Genomic DNA, 26,583 nt, shown 5'->3' with positions numbered 1-26,583 from the left:
CAGTTATGTAGCTGCCACAGTTATGTACTTGTCACAGTTACTGTATGTACAGTAGTTGTCACAGTTAAGTAGTTGCGACAGTTATATAGTTGCCACAGTTATGTAGTTGCCGCAGTTATGTAGTTGTCACAGTTATGTAGTTGCCACAGTTATGTAGTTGTCATAGTTATGTAGTTGCCACAGCTATGTTGTTGTCACAGTAATGTAGTTGCCACAGTTATGTACATGTAGTTGTCACAGTTATGTAGTTGTCACAGTTATGTAGTTGTCACAGTTATATAGTTGTCACAGTTATGTAGTTTTCACAGTTACTGTATGTATAGAAGTTGTCACAGTTATATAGTTGTCACAGTTATATAGTTGTCACAGTTATGTAGTTTTCACAGTTATATATTTGCCACAGTTATATAGTTGCCACAGTTACTGTATGTACAGTAGTTGTCACAGTTATGTAGTTGTAACAGTTATATAGTTGCCATAGTTATGTAGTTGCCACATTTATTTAGTTGTCACAGTTATATAGTTGTCACAGTTATGTAGTTGTCACAGTAACTGTATGTACAGTAGTTTTCACAGTTATGTAGTTGTCACAGTTATGTTGTTGCCACAGTTATGTAGTTGTCACAGTTATGTAGTTGCCACAGTTATGCAGTTGTCACAGTTACTGTATATATAGTAGTTGTCACAGTTATGTAGTTGTCACAGTTATATAGTTGCCACAGTTATGTAGTTGCTACAGTTATTTAGTTATCACAGTTATATAGTTGTCACAGTTATGTAGTTGTCACAGTTATTTAGTTGTCACAGTTATGTAGTTGTCACAGTTACTGTGTGTATAGTAGTTGTCACAGTTAAGTAGTTGCCACAGTTATATAGATGCCACAGTTATGTAGTTGTTACAGTTATGTAGTTGACACAGTTATGTAGTTGTCATAGTTATGTAGTTGCCACAGCTTTGTAGTTGTTACAGCTATGTTGTTGTCACAGTTATGTAGTTGCCACAGTTATGTACTTGTAGTTGTCACAGTTATGTAGTTGACACAGTTATGTAGTTGTCACAGTTATATAGTTGTCACAGTTATGTAGGTGTCACAGTTACTGTATGTATAGAAGTTGTCACAGTTATGTAGTTGTCACAGTTATATAGTTGTCACAGTTATATAGTTGTCACAGTTATGTAGTTGTCACAGTAACTGTATATATAGTAGTTGTCACAGTTATATAGTTGTCACAGTTATATAGTTGCCACAGGTACTGTATGTACAGTAGTTGCCACATTTATTTAGTTGTCACAGTTATATAGTTGTCACAGTTATATATTTGTCACAGTTATGTAGTTGTCACAGTTATATAGTTTTCACAATTATGTAGTTGTCACAGTTACAGTATGCTTAGTAGTTGTCACAGTTAAGTAGTTGTCACAGTTATATAGTTTTCACAGTTATGTAGTAGTCACAGTTATGTACTTGTCACAGTTACTGTATGTACAGTACTTGTCACAGTTATGTAGTGGTCCCAGTTATTGAGTTGCCACAGTTATGTAGTTGCAACAGTTATGTAGTTGTCATAGTTATGTAGTTGCCACAGCTATGTAGTTGTTACAGCTATGTCGTTGTCACAGTTATGTAGTTGCCACAGTTATGTACTTGTAGTTGTCACAGTTATGTAGTTGCCACAGTTATGTAGTTGTCACAGTTATATAGTTGTCACAGTTATGTAGTTGTCACAGTTACTGTATGTATAGAAGTTGTCACAGTTATGTAGTTGTCACAGTTATATAGTTGTCACAGTTATATAGTTGTCACAGTTATGTAGTTGTCACAGTTATATAGTTGCCACAGTTACTGTATATACAGTAGTTGTCACAGTTATGTAGTTGTCACAGTTATATAGTTGCCACAGTTATATAGTTGCCACAGTTACTGTATATACAGTAGTTGTCACAGTTATGTAGTTGTCACAGTTATATAGTTGCCATAGTTATGTAGTTGCCACATTTATTTAGTTGTCACAGTTATATAGTTGTCACAGTTATGTTGTTGTCACAGTTATATAGTTTTCACAGTTATCTAGTTGTCACAGTTTCTGTATGTATAGTAGTTGTCACACTTATGTAGTTGTCACAGTTATATAGTTTTCACAGTTATGTAGTTGCCACAGCTATGTATTTGTTACAGCTATGTCGTTGTCACAGTTATGTAGTTGCCACATTTATGTACTTGTAGTTGTCACAGTTATGTAGTTGCCACAGTTATGTAGTTGTCACAGTTATATAGTTGTCACAGTTATGTAGTTGTCACAGTTACTGTATGTATAGAAGTTGTCACAGTTATGTAGTTGTCACAGTTATATAGTTTTCACAGTTATATAGTTGTCACAGTTATGTAGTTGTCACAGTTACAGTATATATAGTACTTGTCACAGTTATGTAGTTGTCACAGTTATATAGTTGCCACAGTTATATAGTTGCAACAGTTACTGTATGTACAGTAGTTGTCACAGTTATGTAGTTGTCAGTTATATAGTTGCCATAGTTATGTAGTTGCCACATTTATTTAGTTGTCACAGTTATATATTTGTCACAGTTAAGTAGTTGTCACAATTATATAGTTTTCACAGTTATGAAGTTGTCACAGTTACTGTATGTATAGTAGTTGTCACAGTTATGTCGTTGTCCCAGTTATATAGTTGCCACAGTTATGCAGTTGTCACAGTTATGTAGTTGCCACAGTTATGTACTTGTCACAGTTATGTAGTTGTCATAGTTATGTAGTTGCCAAAGCTATGTAGTTGTTACAGCTATGTCATTGTCACAGTTATGTAGTTGCCACAGTTATGTACTTGTAGTTGTCACAGTTATGTAGTTGCCCCAGCTATGTAGTTGTCACAGTTATATAGTTGTCACAGTTATGTAGTTGTCACAGTTAATGTATGTTTAGTAGTTGTCACAGTTATGTATTGTCACAGTTATTTAGTTTTCACAGTTATGTAGTTGTCACAGTTATGTACTATTCACAGTTACTGTATGTACAGTAGTTGTCACAGTTATGTAGTGGTCCCAGTTATTGAGTTGCCACAGTTATGTAGTTGCCACAGTTATGTAGTTGTCATAGTTATGTAGTTGCCACAGCTATGTAGTTGTTACAGCTATGTCGTTGTCACAGTTATGTAGTTGCCACAGTTATGTACTTGTAGTTGTCACAGTTATGTAGTTGCCACAGTTATGTAGTTGTCACAGTTACATAGTTGTCACAGTTATGTAGATGTCACAGTTACTGTATGTATAGAAGTTGTCACAGTTATGTAGTTGTCACAGTTATATAGTTGTCACAGTTATATAGTTGTCACAGTTATGTAGTTGTCACAGTTACTGTATATATAGTAGTTGTCACAGTTATGTAGTTGTCACAGTTATATAGTTGCCACAGTTATATAGTTGCCACAGTTACTGTATATGCAGTAGTTGTCACAGTTATGTAGTTGTCACAGTTATATAGTTGCCATAGTTATGTAGTTGCCACATTTATTTAGTTGTCACAGTTTTATAGTTGTCACAGTTATGTAGTTGTCACAGTTATATAGTTTTCACAGTTATCTAGTTGTCACAGTTACTGTATGTATAGTAGTTGTCACACTTATGTAGTTGTCACAGTTATATAGTTTTCACAGTTATGTAGTTGCCACAGCTATGTAGTTGTTACAGCTTTGTCATTGTCACAGTTATGTAGTTGCCACAGTTATGTACGTGTAGTTGTCACAGTTAAGTAGTTGCCACAGTTATGTAGTTGTCACAGTTATATAGTTGTCACAGTTATGTAGTTGTCACAGGTAATGTATGTATAGAAGTTGTCACAGTTATGTAGTTGTCACAGTTATATAGTTGTCACAGTTATATAGTTGTCACAGTTATGTAGTTGTCACAGTTACTGTATATATAGTAGTTGTCACAGTTATGTAGTTGTCACAGTTATATAGTTGCCACAGTTATATAGTTGCCACAGTTACTGTAAGTACAGTAGTTATCACAGTTATGTAGTTGTCACAGTTATATAGTTGCCATAGTTATGTAGTTGCCACATTTATTTAGTTGTCACAGTTAAATATTTGTCACAGTTATGTAGTTGTCACAGTTATATAGTTTTCACAGTTATGTAGTTGTCACAGTTACTGTATGTATAGTAGTTGTCTCAGTTATGTAGTTGTCAAAGTTATATAGTTTTCACAGTTATGTAGTTGTCACAGATATGAATTTGTCACAGTTACTGTATGTACAGTAGTTGTCACAGTTATGTAGTTGTCCCAGTTATGTAGTTGTCCCAGTTATATAGTTGCCACAGTTATGTAGTTGCCACAGTTATGTACTTGTCATAGTTATGTAGTTGCCACAGCTATGTAGTTGCTACAGCTATGTCGTTGTCACAGTTATATAGTTTTCACAGTTACATAGTTGTCACAGTTACTGTATGTATAGCAGTTGTCACAGTTATGTAGTTGTCACAGTTATATAGTTTTCACAGTTATGTAGTTGCCACAGCTATGTAGTTGTTACAGCTATGTCGTTGTCACAGTTATGTAGTTGCCACAGTTATGTACTTGTAGTTGTCACAGTTATGTAGTTGCCACAGTTATGTAGTTGTCACAGTTATATAGTTGTCACAGTTATGTAGTTGTCACAGTTACTGTATGTATAGAAGTTGTCACAATTATGTAGTTGTCACAGTTATATAGTTGGCACAGTTATGTAGTTGTCACAGTTACTGTATATATAGTATTTGTCACAGTTATGTATTTGTCACAGTTATATAGTTGCCAGAGTTATATAGTTGCCACAGTTACTGTATGTACAGTAGTTGTCACAGTTATGTACAGTAGTTGTCACAGTTATGTAGTTGTCTCAGTTATATAGTTGCCATAGTTATGTAGTTGCCACATTTATTTAGTTGTCACAGTTATATAGTTGTCACAGTTATGTAGTTGTCACAGTTATATAGTTTTCACAGTTACGTAGTTGTCACAGTTACTGTATGTATAGCAGTTGTCACAGTTATGTAGTTGTCACAGTTATATAGTTTTCACAGTTATGTAGTTGCCACAGCTATGTAGTTGTTACAGCTATGTCGTTGTCACAGTTATGTAGTTGCCACAGTTATGTACTTGTAGTTGTCACAGTTATGTAGTTGCCACAGTTATGTAGTTGTCACAGTTATATAGTTGTCACAGTTATGTAGTTGTCACAGTTACTGTATGCATAGAAGTTGTCACAGTTATGTAGTTGTCACAGTTATATAGTTGCCACAGTTATATAGTTGCCACAGTTACTGTATGTACAGTAGTTGTCACAGTTATGTAGTTGTCACAGTTATATTGTTGCCATAGTTATGTAGTTGCCACATTTATTTAGTTGTCACAGTTATATAGTTGTCACAGTTATGTAGCTGTCACAGTTACATAGTTTTCACAGTTATGTAGTTGTCACAGTTACTGTATGTATAGTAGTTGTCTCAGTTATGTAGTTGTCAAAGTTATATAGATTTCACAGTTATGTAGTTGTCACAGTTACTGTATATATAGTAGTTGTCACAGTTATGTAGTAGTCACAGTTATATAGTTACCACAGTTGTATAGTTGCCACAGTTACTGTATGTACAGTAGTTGTCACAGTTATGTAGTTGTAACAGTTATATAGTTGCCACAGTTATATAGTTGCCACAGTTACTGTATGTACAGTAGTTGTCACATTTATTTAGTTGTCACAGTTATATAGTTGTCACAGTTATGTAGTTGTCACAGTTATATAGTTTTCACAGTTATGTAGTTGTCACAGTTACTGTATGTATAGCAGTTGTCACAGTTATGTAGTTGTCACAGTTATATAGTTTTCACAGATATGTAGTTGCCACAGCTATGTAGTTGTTACAGCTATGTCGTTGTCAAATTTATGTAGTTGCCACAGTTATGTACTTGTAGTTGTCACAGTTATGTAGTTGCCACAGTTATGTAGTTGTCACAGTTATATAGTTGTCACAGTTATGTAGTTGCCACAGCTATGTAGTTGTTACAGCTATGTCGTTGTCAAAGTTATGTAGTTGCCACAGTTATGTACTTGTAGTTGTCACAGTTATGTAGTTGCCACAGTTAAGTAGTTGTCACAGTTATATAGTTGTCACAGTTATGTGGTTGTCACAGTTACTGTATGCATAGAAGTTGTCACAGTTATGTAGTTGTCACAGTTATATAGTTGTCACAGTTATAAAGTTGTCACAGTTATGTAGTTGTCACAGTTACTGTATATAAAGTAGTTGTCACAGTTATGTAGTTGTCACAGTTATATAGTTGCCACAGTTATATAGTTGCCACAGTTGTATAGTTGCCACAGTTACTGTATGTACAGTAGTTGTCACAGTTATGTAGTTGTAACAGTTATATAGTTGCCACAGTTATATAGTTGCCACAGTTACTGTATGTACAGTAGTTGTCACATTTATTTAGTTGTCACAGTTATATAGTTGTCACAGTTATGTAGTTGTCACAGTTATATAGTTTTCACAGTTATGTAGTTGTCACAGTTACTGTATGTATAGCAGTTGTCACAGTTATGTAGTTGTCACAGTTATATAGTTTTCACAGATATGTAGTTGCCACAGCTATGTAGTTGTTACAGCTATGTCGTTGTCAAATTTATGTAGTTGCCACAGTTATGTACTTGTAGTTGTCACAGTTATGTAGTTGCCACAGTTATGTAGTTGTCACAGTTATATAGTTGTCACAGTTATGTAGTTGCCACAGCTATGTAGTTGTTACAGCTATGTCGTTGTCAAAGTTATGTAGTTGCCACAGTTATGTACTTGTAGTTGTCACAGTTATGTAGTTGCCACAGTTAAGTAGTTGTCACAGTTATATAGTTGTCACAGTTATGTGGTTGTCACAGTTACTGTATGCATAGAAGTTGTCACAGTTATGTAGTTGTCACAGTTATATAGTTGTCACAGTTATAAAGTTGTCACAGTTATGTAGTTGTCACAGTTACTGTATATAAAGTAGTTGTCACAGTTATGTAGTTGTCACAGTTATATAGTTGCCACAGTTATATAGTTGCCACAGTTACTGTATGTACAGTAGTTGTCACAGTTATGTAGTTGTCACAGTTATATAGTTGCCATAGTTATGTAGTTGTCACATTTATTTAGTTGTCACAGTTATATAGTTGTCACAGTTATGTAGTTGTCACAGTTATATAGTTTTCACAGTTATGTAGTTGTCACAGTTACTGTATGTATAGTAGTTGTCTCAGTTATGTAGTTGTCAAAGTTATATAGTTTTCACAGTTATGTAGTTGTCACAGTTATGTACTTGTCACAGTTACTGTATGTACAGTAGTTGTCACAGTTATGTCGTTGTCCCAGTTATATAGTTGCCACAGTTATGTAGTTGCCACAGTTATGTACTTGTCACAGTTATATAGTTGTCACAGTTATGTAGTTGCCACAGTTATGTAGTTGTCACAGTTATGTAGTTGCCACAGTTATGTACTTGTCACAGTTATGTAGTTGTCACAGTTATGTAGTTGCCACAGTTATGTACTTGTCACAGTTATGTAGTTGTCACAGTTACTGTATGCTTAGAAGTTGTCACAGTTATGTAGTTGTCACAGTTATATAGTTGTCACAGTTATAAAGTTGTCACAGTTATGTAGTTGTCACAGTTACTGTATATAAAGTAGTTGTCACAGTTATGTAGTTGTCACAGTTATATAGGTTCCACAGTTATATAGTTGCCACAGTTACTGTATGTACAGTAGTTGTCACAGTTATGTAGTTGTCACAGTTATATAGCTGCCATAGTTATGTAGTTGTCATAGTTACTGTATGTACAGTAGTTGTCACAGTTATGTAGTTGTCCCAGTTATATAGTTGTCACAGTTATGTAGTTGTCACAGTTATGTAGTTGTCCCAGTTATATAGTTGTCACAGTTATGTAGTTGCCATAGTTATGTAGTTGTCACAGTTATATAGTTGTCACAGTTATGTAGTTGTCCCAGTTATATAGTTGTCACAGTTATGTAGTTGCCACAGTTATGCAGTTGTCACAGTTATATAGTTATCACAGTTATGTAATTGTCACAGTTACTGTATGTACAGTAGTTGTCACAGTTATGTAGTTGTCCCAGTTATATAGTTGTCACAGTTATGTAGTTGCCACAGTTATGTAGTTGTCACAGTTATATAGTTGTCACAGTTATGTAGTTGTCACAGTTACTGTATGCATAGAATTTGTCACAGTTATGTAGTTGTCACAGTTATATAGTTGTCACAGTTATAAAGTTGTCACAGTTATGTAGTTGTCACAGTTACTGTATATAAAGTAGTTGTCACAGTTATGTAGTTGTCACAGTTATATAGTTGCCACAGTTATATAGTTGCCACAGTTACTGTATGTACAGTAGTTGTCACAGTTATGTAGTTGTCACAGTTATATAGTTGCCATAGTTATGTAGTTGCCACATTTATTTAGTTGTCACAGTTATATAGTTGTCACAGTTATGTAGTTGTCACAGTTATATAGTTTTCACAGTTATGTAGTTGTCACAGTTATTGTATGTATAGTAGTTGTCTCAGTTATGTAGTTGTCAAAGTTATATAGTTTTCACAGCTATGTAGTTGTCACAGTTATGTACTTGTCACAGTTACTGTATGTACAGTAGTTGTCACAGTTATGTCATTGTCCCAGTTATATAGTTGCCACAGTTATGTAGTTGTCACAGTTATGTAGTTGACACAGTTATGTACTTGTCACAGTTATGTAGTTGTCATAGTTATGTAGTTGCCACAGCTATGTAGTTGTTACAGCTATGTCGTTGTCACAGTTATGTAGTTGCCACAGTTATGTACTTGTAGTTGTCACAGTTATGTAGTTGCCACAGTTATGTAGTTGTCACAGTTATAAAGTTGTCACAGTTATATAGTTGTCACAGTTATGTAGTTGTCTCAGTTACTGTATATATAGTATTTGTCACAGTTATGTAGTTGTCACAGTTATATAGTTGCCAGAGTTATATAGTTGCCACAGTTACTGTATGTACAGTAGTTGTCACAGTTATGTAGTTGTCACAGTAATATAGTTGCAATAGTTATGTAGTTGCCACATTTATTTAGTTGTCACAGTTATATAGTTGTCACAGTTATGTAGTTGTCACAGTTATATAGTTTTCACAGTTATGTAGTTGTCATAGTTACTGTATGTACAGTCGTTGTCACAGTTATGTAGTTGTCACAGTTATGTAGTTTTCACAGTTATGTAGTTGTCACAGTTATGTAATTGTCACAGTTACTGTATGTACAGTAGTTGTCACAGTTATGTAGTTGTCCCAGTTATATAATTGCCACAGTTATGTAGTTGTCACAGTTATGTAGTTGCCACAGTTATGTACTTGTCACAGTTACTGTATGTACAGTAGTTGTCACAGTTATGTAGTTGTCACAGTTATATAGTTGCCACAGTTATGTAGTTACCACAGTAAGGGGCAGATATATCAGGGAGGGAAAAAAGAGGAGAAGTAGAACATTGGAGATGTTGCCCTATAGCATCAAATTAACTTTTACTGTAATTGTATAGAATGTATTTGATAAATGCTACCTCACAACTGATTGGTTGCTATGGGCAACTTCTCCCCTGATTCACTTCTCCAATCTTTTCATTGCTTGTTACACCAACCCCTAAATGTAAAGTAAATATAAAGTAAATGTAAATGTAAAGTAAATGTACAGTAAATGTACAATAGCACATTCTTGTCCATGTTTCATATCTCTATATTGTTTTACTGTAGATTATGTTATTAGTTGAAAAGAGGGAACTGTGGGATACTACTTACTATGATAGAAATTACTATGAACTGCTTAGACATTATAAGTCTCTGATGTAGGCTGAATAATGACTGTAGACTGAGGATCAAATATAATAGGCCGTGATTTGCTGGAGCCGATGCAATTCTGGTATAATAGTCACTAGATTAAGAGAGGAAATGAAACCTGGTTTTGCCTCAGAACTGATTGCGGCTGTTAATTTAATGAGTATCTCAACAGTATTAACTTGTCTCCCAAATCGTGGCCTTTTACTGTACATCTGGCATTATTTACCAGTGACAGATACCTGAGGTGCCCCCCAATTAGGTGGAAACTATGTACCTCGTGTTTTTGGGTTCTACACACACTTTAGGGTTTTGGAATTCACAAACTGTACTGAATAACCTTTATGAAAGTTTGTAAAATAAATGTTACTTATTATTTTGAGATGTTTTTGTTCTATTTTTTACATCATTTAGCATCGTTTACAGTCTATAGGGACCTCACAGTTGCTAACTTTTGGTCCACTTAGGAACAAATCCAGCTTACAGTACAGTATGTGACTGACTACACAGAACAGCAACTGCGCTCCCAGGATATAATTCTTATCCACTTTAATAACTGCATTGAGTACTAATGGGGAAAAGGTGCTAGATTAAATAAAAAAGGGACGAATGATGTAGATTTGCACCTGAATAGACAAAGTTTGAATGCAAGGGGGCAAATGCATATGTTTTGAATGCAGGAAAGTTACTCCCTAGTTTTTAATGTAGCAAATACAGGCCATTAATATTACACTGATCTGCCCTCCTGACACTAAATCTGCCCACACATATTACATTTGCTCCCCCTGTAGGAGAACTTGGATTTGCCAATAGCTGTATTGCGCTTGGTAGCTGTAATTCCATCTATATACATTATCCTGTGAGTGGTTGATGGAAATGATTTTCCTCTGAATATTACATTCATTATCCTGGTGTTTTTTTTTGTTATTCATTTTAAATTGACCAAATATCCATCCTCACATCAGTTCTCTGTATTTCTGCTAATAGAAAATGGAATTAAATAAAAATTAAACAGACAAAAGCAGCCCCAGTTACCGTAGGTACAGTAGAAGGTCAGCAGATTACAGTACAAATGTATATTTCTTTTTGCAAACCATTTGCTTCTCCTGTAGTATTATATCCTACAGAAGTGCCCTCTTATACTCAGGCTTCAGTAACGCCAAATAACGTCTCTCAGCACAAAATGTGTCTTATTCTCACAAATACAACAACTGGAAGCGATAAAACAGCATTGCTATCATACATGTATCATTGGGGCTTGCAACATGTTTACATCTGTCCACGAAATTCAAACTCCAAATCTATATTAAATGGGCCCCGATGCAGCAGCCGTGGCTTTTCCTCTCTCCAAGTTCCATTTTGTTTCATCTGAAACTTTTACGTGAGTAAAACCAACTCCTCAGCGGTTAAAGTCACAGCATTGTTCTCTGGTACACTGTGAGCTACTTCTCTGGTACTGTACACTGTGAGCTGCTTCTCTGGTAGAGTACACTGTGAGCTGCTTCTCTGGTCCACTGTGAACTGCTTCTCTGGTACAGTGTGAGCTGCTCTCTGGTACTGTACACTGTGAGCTGCTTCTCTGGTACTGTACACTGTGAGCTGCTTCTCTGGTAGTGTACACTGTGAGCTGCTTCTCTGGTCCACTGTGAGCTGCTTCTCTGGTACACTGTGAGCTGCTCTCTGGTACTGTACAATGTGAGCTGCTTCTCTGGTACTGTACACTGTGAGCTGCTTATCTGGTAGTGTACACTGTGAGGTGCTTCTCTGGTACTGTACACTGTGAACTGCTTCTCTAGTACTGTACACTGTGAGCTGCTTCTCTGGTACTGTACACAGTGAGCTGCTTCTCTGGTCCACTGTGAGCTGCTTCTCTAGTACTGTACACTGTGAGCTGCTTCTCTGATACTGTACACTGTGAGCTGCTTCTCTGGTCCACTGTGAGCTGCTTCTCTGGTACACTGTGAGCTGCTTCTGTGGTACTGTACACTGTGAGCTGCTTCTCTGGTACTGTACACTGTGAGCTGCTTCTCTGGTCCACTGTGAGCTGTTCTTTGGTACACTGTGAGCTGCTCTCTGGTACTGTACATTGTGAGCTGCTTCTCTGGTACTGTACACTGTGAGCTGCTTCTCTGGTACTGTACACTGTGAGCTGCTTCTCTGGTAGTGTACACTGTGAGGTGCTTCTCTGGTACTGTACACTGTGAGCTGCTTCTCTAGTACTGTACACTGTGAGCTGCTTCTCTGGTACTGTACACTGTGAGCTGCTTCTCTGGTCCACTGTGAGCTGCTTCTCTGGTACAGTCCACTGTGAGCTGCTTCTCTGGTACACTGTGAGCTGCTTCTGTGGTACTGTACACTGTGAGCTGCATCTCTGGTACAGTACACTGTGAGCTGCTTCTCAGGTCCACTGTGAGCTGTTCTCTGGTACTCTGTGAGCTGCTCTCTGGTACTGTACATTGTGAGCTGCTTCTCTGGTACTGTACACTGTGAGCTGCTTCTCTAGTACTGTACACTGTGAGCTGCATCTCTGGTCCACTGTGAGCTGTTCTCTGGTACACTGTGAGCTGCTCTCTGGTACTGTACATTGTGAGCTGTTTCTCTGGTACGTTACACTGTGAGCTGCTTTTCTGGTACTGTACACTGTGAGCTGCTTCTCTGGTAGTGTACACTGTGAGGTGCTTCTCTGGTACTGTACACTGTGAGCTGCTTCTCTAGTACTGTACACTGTGAGCTGCTTCTCTGGTACTGTACACTGTGAGCTGCTTCTCTGGTCCACTGTGAGCTGCTTCTCTGGTACTGTCCACTGTGAGCTGCTTCTCTGGTACACTGTGAGCTGCTTCTGTGGTACTGTACACTGTGAGCTGCTTCTCTGGTACTGTACACTGTGAGCTGCTTCTCTGGTCCACTGTGAGCTGTTCTCTTGTACACTGTGAGCTGCTTCTCTGGTACTGTACACTGTGAGCTGCTTCTCTGGTAGTGTACACTGTGAGGTGCTTCTCTGGTACTGTACACTGTGCGCTGCTTCTCTAGTACTGTACACTGTGAGCTGCTTCTCTGGTACTGTACACTGTGAGCTGCTTCTCTGGTCCACTGTGAGCTGCTTCTCTGGTACTGTATACTGTGAGCTGCTTCTCTGGTCCTCTGTGAGCTGCTTCTCTGGTACACTGTGAGCTGCTTCTGTGGTACTGTACACTGTGAGCTGCTTCTCTGGTACTGTACACTGTGAGCTGCTTCTCTGGTCCACTGTGAGCTGTTCTCTGGTACACTGTGAGCTGCTCTCTGGTACTGTACATTGTGAGTTGCTTCTCTTGTTCTATTCACTATGCACGGCTTCTCTGGTACTGTACACTGTGAGCTGCTTCTCTGGTACTGTACACTGTGAGCTGCTCTCTGGTACTGTACACTGTGAGCTGCTTCTCTGGAACACTGTGAGCTGCTTCTCTGATACTGTACACTGTGAGCTGCTTCTCTAGTACTGTACACTGTGAGCTGCTTCTCTGGTACTGTACACTGTGAGCGGCTTCTCTGGGACTGTATACTGTGAGCTGCTTCTCTGGTACTGTTCACTGTAAGTGGCTTCTCTGGTACTGTACACTGTGAGCTGCTTCTCTGGTACTGTACTCTGTGAGCTGCTTTTTGCTGCATCTTCCTCCTACAGTTCCCTTGACTTTGTCACCTATTTTACATCCAATATTAATGCTATATGGCAGATCATCTCCTCCAATCACTCACCCCTGTCCCATTTTTTCTTTACTCTGACTGCTTGTCCACACTGTTCTCCTTCTCACCTGCCACTGGAAATACAGTCCATGCCCTTTACACATCCACTCATCCCTCCAGCATCACACTTAGCCCCATTTACAGGCACTTTCTTCGCTCCCTCTCCAGATGATTGCTTCTACCTCACTTACCTTTTCAATCGGTCCACCTTATCTCGTATTTTCCAATATTTCTTCTTCACACATGCTCTCATCACATCCACCATCAAAAAACCCTTTATTGACCCTGAATCTTCCTCTGCAACTAATACCCTGTCTCATTCCTTCCCTTTACCTCCAAGATTCTTGCAATACTTGTATATAGTCACCTCACCTCTTTCCTCTCCTCCTCCCACTACTTCCTTGACTCTCATTTCCACTGCCTCCGCAGAAACAGCCCTCACAAAGTTAACTAATGATCAGTTTGTTTCTAAATCCAAGGATCCGTTACCTCTATGCATCCTCCTGGACCTATCTGTAGCCTTTCTTTACTATAGATCAATCTCTCCTCCCTCAAACACCCAATCCTGTGGTCTCACAACTCTGTCTTCTCCCGATTGTCCTCCTGCCTCACTAACCACTTCATCTCAATCTCCTCCACTGACTCCACCTCAGGAATATGTGGTAAATTTTGTCAACATGAGAATGTCAACATGGTGATAATGTTGAAATGCATCATGTCCATATGCTAGGTATGTTGACACTCATCATGTTGACATATAATGTTGACATATATTATTATAATGTCAACACAACATCCCTGGTGATCCAGTGGTGACTTACCTAGAGCAGAAGGTCCAGTGTTTTATGGGTTTGAAGCTGACATCAAGATGACTTCCTGGGGATCCTGCATGGCTTCTGGTATAAGTATGACAAATCATAACCCCTAATCCTCCCCCTAGTGCCTAACCATGACATAGACTAACCCAAACCCTCCCACTAGTGCCTAACCCTGACCATACCTTTCCACAGCCTAAATTTAACCCTCCCCTAGTGCCTAACTCTTACCCTACCCTTCTGCAGCCAAACCCTAACCCCTTTCTAGTGCCAAGCCCTAACACTATCCTTCTGCAGTATAACCCTAATCCAATTTCTAGTGCCTAACCATAAATATACCCTTCTGCAGCCTAATCCTAACCTTTGCCCTAGTTCCTAACCCTAATTCCCTCCCTAGTGCCTAACCCTGACCCCACCCTTCCACAGCCTAACCCTCCCTTAGTGCATAACCATAACCCTACCCTCCCACAGCCTAATCCTAACCCTCTGCTGCAGATCTGTGTGGAGTGTCTTTGTTTCACATGTTGACATTGTGCACATGGTCTACTGTACATTCTGCACATTTCAACAATGTGTCATCATACCTGATGAAATTGTGATGTCAACATTATGAATACATCCCTATGAAAGAGATTGGTAAAGAAATGTGAGTTCTCCTCAAAATGAGGAAGGATGTGAAGATATGAGGGAGGTATTGCAAGGAATTCCATGTTTATTCCAGCAATAAAATTATATACTAGATGTTATATTAGATGGCCTTATAACCGAAGAGACTAAACAAGATGTTCCCTATTTCTGACCCTAAATGCTGCAAGAACTGTGGTCTCAATGGTAATTTTGCCCCTTAAAATGATGGACCTGCCTTTAAAAGTTCTTTTTTCTGTGTTTTCCTGTCCAATATAAAATAAACACTGTAACAAATAGGTAAGCATTATTGCCAAATACTGTGAAGAAAACTCAACTCCACCCCTTGTCTTAAAAACCTTGTCTAGCAAATATTATCTATGGAGTAAAAAGTTATATCTTCTAAACTGAAAGAGTTGAACAAAAGTCTATTTTGCAGATGGAACTTGCAATTATAAGCACACATCTCAGTATAATCTATTATTATTATTATTTTATTTATTTGTTTTATTATTTTTAATATGTTATCACTACAGTATGTGTGTTAGCTCTGCACTACTTTATCCACAATGTAGAGACTAAGATCAATGCTTTTGGTCATCACTGTTCCGGAGAGTGAGATCCCATGAGATTCATTATAACCCCTCTCACATACACATGGTGGAGTGGTTTCAGATGGACAGTCCTTTAGCCTATAACTCCACCTGGAATGAAGTTTCCACTTGAAATGGGCTGCCCATGCACATACTCCTTCCCTTAGCTCACTTGTGGGCACACTACAGTGTGTGGCTCCAGCATACCTGCTAAAGCAGGATGTGTCTCTGTGAGACACCCATAGATGCAAAAGACAGTATATATGTTACACAACTAACAGTACACAACAAAAGGCCTGTTTACACAAAAGTAACAATGTGTGTGACTGCACCCCATCAATATCTAGGAATTATACAATCAATAAAAAATTCATATTTACATAGTCATAACAATACAATACTAGAAATGTTAAGCACAGATTTCATAAGAAGGTGTTTGTTTTAAGATAGACTCCCATTTTGTCATGGGAACATTCTGTATCACTCAGAGCCTCATGTGGGGTTGGACTTACACATTATTATTCATTTGTTTGCTATACATTTCTGTACTGTACTTTCTGTACTGTTTATGCACATGAAAAAAAAACTTGCACCCATAAGCATATTTAGTTGCATCTTAGGCATATGAATCCCTTTGCTTTATAAATTGTATTAGGAGCACTAAAGCATACACTGGGGGAAAACATGTAAATGCGAACAAGGTAGGCCTGGACTCAGACACATACTGTATGTATCTATTGACAGAATTCAACCCCTGGTGCAATACATAATGATGTTGATTGTGATCATCTCCAGGCACTTATGATTGGTTGATTGCATCTAGACCTGCCCACTGTTAGTGACTACATTATACGCAGATACAGCCATCTATTCAAATCACTTAATTGATGTTTGCATTTGTAAAGCAACAGTTAAGGAAATTTAGTTTTCAAAATGGAAGGTAGTCAATGTTTTTATTTAGTAGAATTACTTTTGTAGTTTTATTTTGTATTTGTGTTTAATTGTATTTTAAATTGTAAGTTCACCTTTCAAATTTATAGTATGAATAACACTGTCCAGACTCTTCAATATAGACATTTAGTGGGTACAATTAGGTTAATGTGACTTGCATTTACTATGAACACTGGTAAGCCTCATCTCTATTCTCCTCAGTGTCAATTCATGATCATGTAAATTGCATGTTACATAAGGAATAATAAACAATATAATTCACATTTCACAAATTTGTTGGCTACTTTCAACATTATCATTTTTCTTTGCTATTCTGTGAATCAACAATTTAGCAGTGAATTAGCAAGTTCTAAGTTTGCAGAATTTCTAAACAATCAAATAACTTTGGATGACTATGATCAATTACATCTCATTGGGTTAGGAGTATTCCTGATATATTTGGAATAGGATCATGTCTCAACCAATACCGGTCTTTTCTGAGCTGGTCCTGGCTGTGAAAATACAGGGAGGAAAAAATGCCGGGGTCTACTTTATTTACATCAATCAGCACCGGGTTCAGTGAGCCAGTCTTTGATGTGGAAATAGAGGGGACAAAATGAGTAGGGATCCCCTGTATTTTCCACAAATAGCACCGTACTCTTTCTAGTGGAGTGCTTTCACCAGGTTCCCCAGTCAAAGCATTCAACACCTGACTGCTAGTCAGCCCAGGTCAGGGATTTCTGGGGAGGTGGGGACCCCCCCAATAAGGGTGGTGGGTCAACATCTTCCAAGGCTATCCCCAGGGTATGCATGACACCCCTGGGCGGTGGGTGCCAGGTTGAATGTGTAAAAAATAAAATTAATAATATTGTCTTTTACAGTAGAACTAGAGGTCCCAGCAAACTTCCCTCGCATACTCATACTAGGAGAACCGCAGGTACCATATGGGCCATTATAAGCCTGCTGATACATCTAGTTCACCTGCAAAATAAATATTAAAATAAACACAGGACACACTGTGAAAGTACAAGTTTATTACACTCACACTCATACATACTCATCTACAATCTCTGTAGCCATTCACATCCTCTTCTCCATGTAGCATCCACCTAACCTGTAAAAAAAAATCATGCTCACCTACCCCTTGTTTCTTGTTCTCTTTGGTCCATGTAGGCATCCACAAACACATCAAACCACCAATACCCACACCACGGACATGTACTGCCCTTTAAGTACATTAATATATGAATGAGACACAGAAATGCATTGGCTTAGCGTTCATTGGCTGATAAAGGTGAGCCTCCACCTCTCTCAGCCAATAAGCAGTTCTCACCATTGACTTCAATGATGGCAACTGCCAGGTTATTAAACGTAACTTAATATAGCCCTTTTAATCATCTTTCTCCCTTCTCTGCTAGAAGATATATAGGGTCAGTTTATTATAAAGGCACCTCAAATTATTTCTCTGTCAGAAGCATCATATTCTTCCCAACAGTGGCGTAAGTTCATCCCAGATGCCCGGAGGCAAGTTATAATTTGGTGCCCCCCCTGTCACAGCCGCAGACACTGTAATGTAGCAATTTGCATGAAGACAAGGCTATAGATAGACGAAGACAGCAGCTGATGGTCTGACATGGAGCTCTCCACTAGTGTATGGTGGTTTCTCAGGTGCCGTGAAGGGCCATGATGTTACAAGGTACATAGTTACAGCCCTAAGTGGGGTGAATATGTTGTGGGCAATGGAGGAGGTGCCCCCTTCAGAGCTGGAGCCCGGCGGAAGGCGCCTCCATTGTCTCCCATAGTTCGGCCCCTGCTTCCCAATGCTTTACATTACCAATGTCAGCATTTTATGCCTAGCTATATGTCTTTTGCTTTTCTTCTGGCAGTCACAGGTCTAGTCCCTAGAATAGTAAATCTTCCCACCTCAGCACTGTGCAGTCATTGCTAAGTTTTGTGTGCAGCTTTTCTTACCCCTTGGTTATACTTGGAGACGCTTACTATTGATTGATTCTAATGGTACATTCACATTTTCCCATCCTGTATGGGAATAAAGATTAAGGTGTATCACCTGGCCCATGAGTAACCATGATCCGACATTAGCCCACCTGAAAGCGGCTCTGTATTCCCTCCCTCAATGTACTTTTATTTTCAACAACATAATACATTACACACAATTACAGCTTATACTGTAGATACTTTACCACTGAAAACCAGGTCAAGTTTGATTTCTTATTTCAATTGATAACACATAGAAAGAGCAGCTCTGCCTATTACGACAAATGTCTTGTGATTGAAATATGATGTTACTTTAAGTAGAATATTTATTTACGGAAATAAATACCTTGAAAGTGTACTGGAAAACTAAATGTAGCAGAACCGAAAATGTTTTACCAATTTAAATGAAAGTCGAACAGTAAATGTGCTTTTATGTGATGGTATATTACTCGGATGAATTTATTATTTCCTGATTTTGTACAGTAGATAATACATGTGACATATACTTTTAAATTAATCATATTAAGCAACTAATGTAACAAATGGACATCTATGGTGCTGGTACAATAAAAATCTCACTGTTTGTGTTAAAATGTATTATTCCAATGTTATTCTCTTACATTACATTGTGTTATTTACTTGCAGTTTTGTAAGTGTCATAAACAAACTTTCTTCATGAATACTGTCATTACCCTGGGAATCACACATAACTGCTTTGGGCCAATTAGTATCTATTTTTTGGCTCCTCAGTCTTTATACACCCTCACTCTGATCACTTAGAAATCCTATCAGCTGGATATTAACAACCAGAATAACAAGTGATGCAGACCTGAGGAACCAGCTTCCCCAAGGTTCATATCACTATATAAGACAGATCTCTCTCAGCTTTGGGAAATACTGCTCGGGCAAGGGTGGGTTTCTGTATTAGGGTGGAGGTACACACTGTGCTGGTGGATTGCAGTGCCTGCCGGCCTCTTACACTGTCACTGGGTGATACAGAGAAGGCACTGTGATACCACTGATGAAATTATTATTATTATTTCAATGTATAAGTCATTTGTCAGCATTTTCTTACTAAAATAGTGGATTACGTGTACCTGGTACTGCGCTTATTTCTGTTAGATTTATACCGAGTGGGAAGACATTAGAATGATATTATCTGGTGAAATTACAAAGAGTGATTATGTCTTCCTCTCACACTGCTACTATTACCTGTATCACTATATCTCTCTATATACAGATAAATGATGTTTGTATACTAAAAACCACCTATTTGCAGAGTCCATTATTGTTCTATATTGGTTTCCCCTGTATATCTAACTATGATCTGCTGAGAAACAAATAATGTTTTGAAGTTACTGTAGATTCATGGGCGTATCAAAGTATTTATTGGTAAAATAAATGCATTGCCTTTAATAAATTTACAAGTGGTTTAATTAGATTAGGTAGACTAAAGGGCAGGAGGTGCACATTATGAAAACTGTATAAACATGTTCACAAAAATGAATGAAAATAAATGAACATGTTATCTTGTATGGAAGCATTATAGACAGATAATCAGCAATGTCCACCGCGACAGTTGATCACCCGGTTTAGTAAGGACCTGCACGTTTTATACACATCATGCCCTGCAAGTGAACTGCGAGCCTGAGGATAATCCAACCCTGAATCTTTGTGCTCTGATTTTATGTGTGTGTATGCATTGTGACATTTAGGGTTCAATACTAACTCACACATTATATGCACATATGTAATGACAGATTTCCCAGCTTTCAGCAGTTCTTAACGACTTACAGTACTGACTTTTTAACACACAATGTAATCTGTGAGCAATGATTAATCATAACATTCCCTCTAACTTTGTGACAAGAGAGAATATCCTAAACTATGGTCACAGATCCGTACAGCCTCCACAATGTTACACAGTTCACCCTCCTAGGGTTCTCTGATATGTCTTTCCCAGTTCAGGTCATCTTAATGATATTCCTCCTGTTTGCCTATACTCTTTCGCTGGTAGGTAATGGCCTAATCATCCTGACTGTTACTCATAGCCCTCAACTTCACACCCCCATGTACTTCTTCCTGAGGGGCCTGTCAATTCTTGAGATCTGTTCTATCAATACTACTGTTCCCAAGGTTCTTGAGCTCTTCCTGTCAGTGGATAGATCTATCTCCTTCATTGGTTGTGCCGCTCAGATGTACTTTTTCTTTGCTGTTGCAGTGTCAGAATGTCTTTTCCTTGCAGTGATGGCCTTTGACCGGTTTATGGCCATCTGTTGTCCTCTGAGATACACCTCAGTGATGACTACAACATTATGTTACCAGCTAGCAACTGGACCTTGTCTTTTAGGTTTGTTTTGTTCAATTGTCATCACCAGCACGATATTTATGTACCCTTTCTGTGGTTCTCACAGAATTGCCCATTTTTTTTGTGACATCCCACCTCTACTCAACTTAGCCTGTACAAACACCTTCAAAATCGAGCTATATATCTTCATACTTTGTATATGTGGAGCTTTACTCCCATTCATACTAATCTTCTGCTCCTATATCAAGATCCTGACCTCTGTATTCCTCTTAAACTCATCAGAGGCTCGTCAAAAAGCAATGTCCACATGTGTTTCTCACCTTGTCTCTGTTATAATATTCTATGGGTCTGCTATGTATGTGCACCTGCGCCTTGGGGCACCATGTTCTTCTTACAAAGACAGAATGACAGCCATTTTCTATTGCGTCGTAATTCCCACAATTAATCCTCTGATCTACAGCCTGAAGAACTCAGACATGAAGGCAGCTCTGAGAAAACTCAATGTGAAAGGTTTGATAACTGCTGCTCATTAAAATGGGAAACATTGTGTAAAGTATATGGCTGGTAAAGGTGGAATAAATACTATTCTAAAATGAATGACATGTAATGGCTTCTGCTTGTTCACCACTATACAGTATATCATACAGATTATTCAGCTTGTAGTTCTGATAGTTGACTAGTTATATAGTTGTCACAGTTATATAGTTGTCACAGATATGTAGTTGTCACAGTTATGTAGCTGTCACAGATATGTAGTTGTCACAGTTATGTAGTTGTCACAGTTACTGTATGTATAGTAGTTGTCACAGTTATGTAGTTGCCACAGTTATGTAGTTGCCACAGTTATGTAGTTGTCACAGTTATATAGTTGTCACAGTTATGTAGTTGTCACAGTTATGTAGTTGCCACAGTTATGTAGTTGCCACAGTTATGTAGTTGTCACAGTTATATAGTTGTCACAGTTATGTAGTTGTCACAGTTATATAGTTGTCACAGTTATGTAGTTGTCACAGTTACTGTATGTATAGTAGTTGTCACAGTTATGTAGTTGCCACAGTTATGTAGTTGTCACAGTTATATAGTTGTCACAGTTATGTAGTTGTCACAGTTACTGTATGTATAGTAGTTGTCACAGTTATGTAGTTGTCACAGTTATGTAGTTACCACAGTTATGTAGTTGCCACAGTTATGTAGTTACCACAGTTATGTAGTTGCCACAGTTATGTAGTTACCACAGTAAGGGACAGATATGTCAAGCAGGGAAAAAAGTGGAGAAGTGGAACATTGGAGACGTTGCCCTATAGCTTCAAATTAACTTTTACTGTAATTGTATAGAATGTATTTGATAAATGCTACCTCAAAGCTGATTGGTTGCTGTGGGCAACTTCTCCCCGATTCACTTTTCCAGTCTTTTCACTGCTTGTTACACCAACCCCTAAATGTAAAGTAAATGTAAATGTAAAGTAGCACATTCTTGTTCATGTTCCATAATTCTATATTGTGTTACTGTAGATTATGTTATTAGTTGAAAAGATACTACTTACTATGGTACTGGGATACTACTTACTATGGTACTGGGATACTACTTACTATGGTACTGGGATACTACTTACTATGATAGAATGACTATGAACTGCTTAGACATTATAAGTCTCTGATGTAGGCTGAATAATGACTGTAGACTAAGGATCATATGTAATAGGCCGTGATTTGCTGGAGATAACGCAATTCTGGTATAATAGTCACTAGATTTAGAGGGGGAATTAATCCTGGCTTTGCCTTAGAACTGATTGTGGCTGTTAATTTAATGAGTATCTCAGCAGTATTAAGTTGTCTCCCAAATAGTGGCCTTTTACTGTACATCTGGAATTATTTACCAGTGACAGATACCTGAGGTGCCCCCCAATTAGGTGGAAACTATGTACCTCATGTTTTTGGGTTCTACACACACTTTAGGGTTTCAGAATTCACAAACTGTACTGAATAACCTTTATGAAAGTTTGTAAAATAAATGTTAAACCGTATTATTTTGAGATGTTTTTGTTCTATTTTTTACATCATTTAGCATTGTTTACAGTCTATAGGGACCTCACAGTTGGAAATTTTTGGTCCACTTAGGAACAAATCCAGCTTACAGTACAGTATGTGACTGACTACACAGAACAGTAACTGCGCACCCAGGATATAATTGTTATCCACTGTAATAACTGCATTGATTACTAATGGGGGTAAGGTGCTAGATAAAATAAAAAAGGGACGAATGATGTAGATTTGCACCTGAATAGACAAAGTTTGAATGCAAGGGGGAAAATGCATATGTTTTGCATGCATGAAAGATATCCCCTAGTTTTTAATGTAGCAAATATAGGCCATTAATATTACACTGATCTGCCCTCCTGACACTAAATCTGCCCACACATATTACATTTGCTCCCCCTGTAGGAGAACTTGGATTTGCCAAGGTACAACATTTGCCAGTTGCTGTATTGCGCTGGCTAGCTGAAATTCCATCTATATCCATTATCCTGTGAGGGGCTGATGGAAATGATTTTGCTCTGACTATTACGTTATTACTCTGGTGGAATTTTTCGATATGAAATTTAAATTGATCACATATCCATCCTCACATCAGTTCTCTGTATTTCTGCTAATAGAAAATGGCATTAAATAAAAATGAAACAGACAAAAGCAGCCCCAGTTACTGTAGGTATAGTAGCAGGACAGCAGATTACAATACAAATGTATATTACTTTTTGCAAACCATTTGCTTCTCCTATAATATTATATCCTACAGAAGTGCCCTCTTATACTCAGGCTTCAGTAACGCCAAATAACGTCTCTCAGCGCAAAATGTGTCTTATTCTCACAAATACAACAACTGGAAGCGATAAAACAGCATTGCTATCATACATGTACCATTGGGGCTTGCAACATGTTTACATCTGTAAGTGAATTTCGAACTCCAAATCTATTTTAAATGGGCCCCAATGCAGTGACCGTGGCTTTTCCTCTCTCCAAGTTCCATTGTGTTTCATCTGCAACTTTTTATGTGTGTAAAACCAATTCATGTGTGGTTAAAGTCACAGCGCTGTTCTCTGGTACACAGTGGGCTGCTTCTCTGGTACTGTACACTGTGAGCTGCATCTCTGGTACTATACACTGTGAGCTGCTACTCTGGTAGTGCACACTGTGAGCTGCTTCTCTGGTACTATACACTGTGAGCTGCTTCTCTGGTACTGTACACTGTGAGCTGCTTCTCTGGTACTGTACATTGTGAGCTGCTTCTCTGGTACTGTACATTGTGAGCTGCTTCTCTGGTACTATTCACTGTGAGCTGCTTCTCTGGTACTGTACACTGTGAGCTGCTTCTCTGGTACTATTCACTGTGAGCTGTTTCTCTGGTACTGTACACTGTGAGCTGCTTCTCTGGTACTGTACATTGTGAGCTGCTTCTTTGGTACTGTACATTGTGAGCTGCTTCTCTGGTACTGTACACTGTGAGCTGCTTCTCTGGTACTGTACACTGTGAGCTGCTTCTCTTGTACTATAGACTTTGAGCTGCTTCTCTGGCACTGTACACCGTGAGCTGCTTCTCTGGCACTGTACACTGTGAGCTGCTTCTCTTGTACTTTAGACTTTGAGCTGCTTCTCTGGCACTGTACACCGTGAGCTGCTTCTCTGGTACTGTACACTGTGAGCTGCTTCTCTGGCACTGTACACTGTGAGCTGCTTCTCTAGTACTGTACACTGTGAGCTGCTTCTCTGGCACTGTACACTGTGAGCTGCTTCTCTGGGACTATTTACTGTGAGCTACTTTTGGCTACATCTGTCAAGGTAAACAAGATGCACCATTTAATGAAAACACAGAACCAAGCTCGACTCCGAGCATCTCAGTTGTGCCGGGTGTCTTGCGCCAAATGGCATGTAGAAGCTAAATGTAAAAATAGATATCTGCAATTTATATTTAATCTACTCATGGAAAGAAAAAAGTAAGGGGACTAAAACTTAGTATTCATTCTTATAGTATGTTAGAGGACACTTTGAGATCTTTTGCTATATTTCATCTACAGTATCAATTTCTGTAAGACAGTAAGTTCAGGAGTTATGGTCATAAATCTAAGTATATATTTCTTACATGCAATTTAATCTTATACTATGCAGTGTCATCAGAAAACTACACAAGGGCTGCTGAAACATTCTGAGCCAGACCTGGGATATACGTACAACTTATGAAGGTGCTCAATTCTAAATTCACTGACAAATTCAGAGATTGACCAAGTGTATAATATGAGCTAATAATAATAATAATAATAATAATATACACTATGTACACAAAAGTGATAGGACACCCCCAGTTTCAGTTGGTTTGACCTGGGTACACTAGTTGTAATGCGTGTTCACATTACTGTAACTCTGAGAAGTAAAGAGATGTTCTTGATTACTCTGTGCTCCCTACATTGTGGCAGTTCTATGGAAACAATAAATGTTTTTATCAGGACAACAATGCCACCTGTCATGTTTCCAGGGCGACGCTGGACTGGTGTACAGAAAATTTGGTAACCCGGATGGACTGGCCAGCTCAGAGTCCAGATCTTAACCCCACTGAGAGCCTCTGGGATTAATTGGAGTGACAGGTGCGTTCTAGGCCGACTCGACCTACCTCAGTGTCACAGTTGGTCACTGTACATAAGGCTGAATGGCAAAACATACCGCCTGCTGCTGTCCAGGAACTTGTGGCCAGTTTGCCAAGAAGGGCGTCTGCAGTAATCACTGTACATGGTGACCTACACAGTACTGACATCACTAACATCTCACTGATCTACATGCTATCAGTATTTAATCACTTTTGTCTTACATAGTGTAATAGTGTAGCTTTCCCTACTGTACCTCCATGGGTTAGATGATGCACTTTTCAAATCGATGCCAGATTGCATTGGGGTTCCGGACTATAGACAGACAGTAATTAGTTAGACAATGTCTAGAAAGACACCAGATGCTAGACAGTTAATAGTTAGACAAGGATAAAAGTTTGACACAAACAAAAGTTAGACACACTAAAGTTAGACATGTACAAAAGATCGACAGGGTCAAAAGTTTGACATGAAAAGGATCGACACAAAAATGGTCGACACATTTTTTTGTATTTTTTTAGGATTAGGGTTAGGTTTAGGGATCGGGTTAGGGTTAGGCACTTACTGGAGGGTTAGTGTTAGGCACTTTTACTGGAGGGTTAGGGTTAGGCACTTATCCAGACGGTTAGGGTTAGGCACCAGGAGGGAGGGTTAGGGTTAGGCACCAAGGGGAGGGTTAGGGTTAGGGTGAAGATTAGGGCCAAAAAAATAATAATAATAATTGTTGACCATGTTTGTATCGACCATTTTCATGTTGAACTTTTGACCCTGTCGACCTTCTGTACCTGTCGAACTTTTTACATGTCTAACTTTAATGTGTCTGACTTTTGTTTGTGTCTAACTTTTTTCCCTGTCTAACTATTGACTGTTTAACATCTGGTTTCTATCTAGACATTGTGTAACTAATTACTGTCTATCTCTTATACCACCCCCATTCCATTGTGTACTGTAGGTCAATCATTATACAGAAATGCAATAAATTAATACAATATGAAAATATATGAGGTACAAGATTACAATTGAGAATTATAGCACATCCTTGGCTTCATAATACTAAGTCATG

At 38.3% G+C, this 26,583-nt stretch overlaps 2 protein-coding genes across 3 annotated transcripts in view; both read left to right on the top strand.

Annotated features, from left to right (window-relative positions):
- Window positions 1-26,583, top strand: part of LOC148477384 (uncharacterized) — a 428,950-nt gene that overhangs the window by 316,605 nt on the left and 85,762 nt on the right. The gene's annotated exons all lie outside the window — the stretch shown is intronic.
- On the top strand, window positions 20,469-21,422 carry LOC148477385 (olfactory receptor 2G3-like). The gene has a single exon (XM_088456799.1). It carries the CDS (start codon window positions 20,469-20,471, stop codon window positions 21,420-21,422), a length of 954 nt encoding a protein of 317 aa, XP_088312925.1.

The sequence above is a fragment of the Taudactylus pleione genome, unplaced genomic scaffold, assembly GCF_031769625.1.
Source record: "Taudactylus pleione unplaced genomic scaffold, aTauple2 ptg000720l, whole genome shotgun sequence".
In the NCBI taxonomy this organism is placed as follows: Eukaryota; Metazoa; Chordata; class Amphibia; order Anura; family Myobatrachidae; genus Taudactylus; species Taudactylus pleione.
The sequence above is the reverse complement of the archived record's forward strand: the minus strand, read 5'-3'. Positions and strand labels throughout refer to the sequence as shown.

Excerpts from the sequence above, each read along its gene's own strand:
- LOC148477385 (XM_088456799.1), top strand. The coding sequence starts at position 20,469 with ATGGTCACAGATCCGTACAGCCTCCACAATGTTACACAGTTCACCCTC.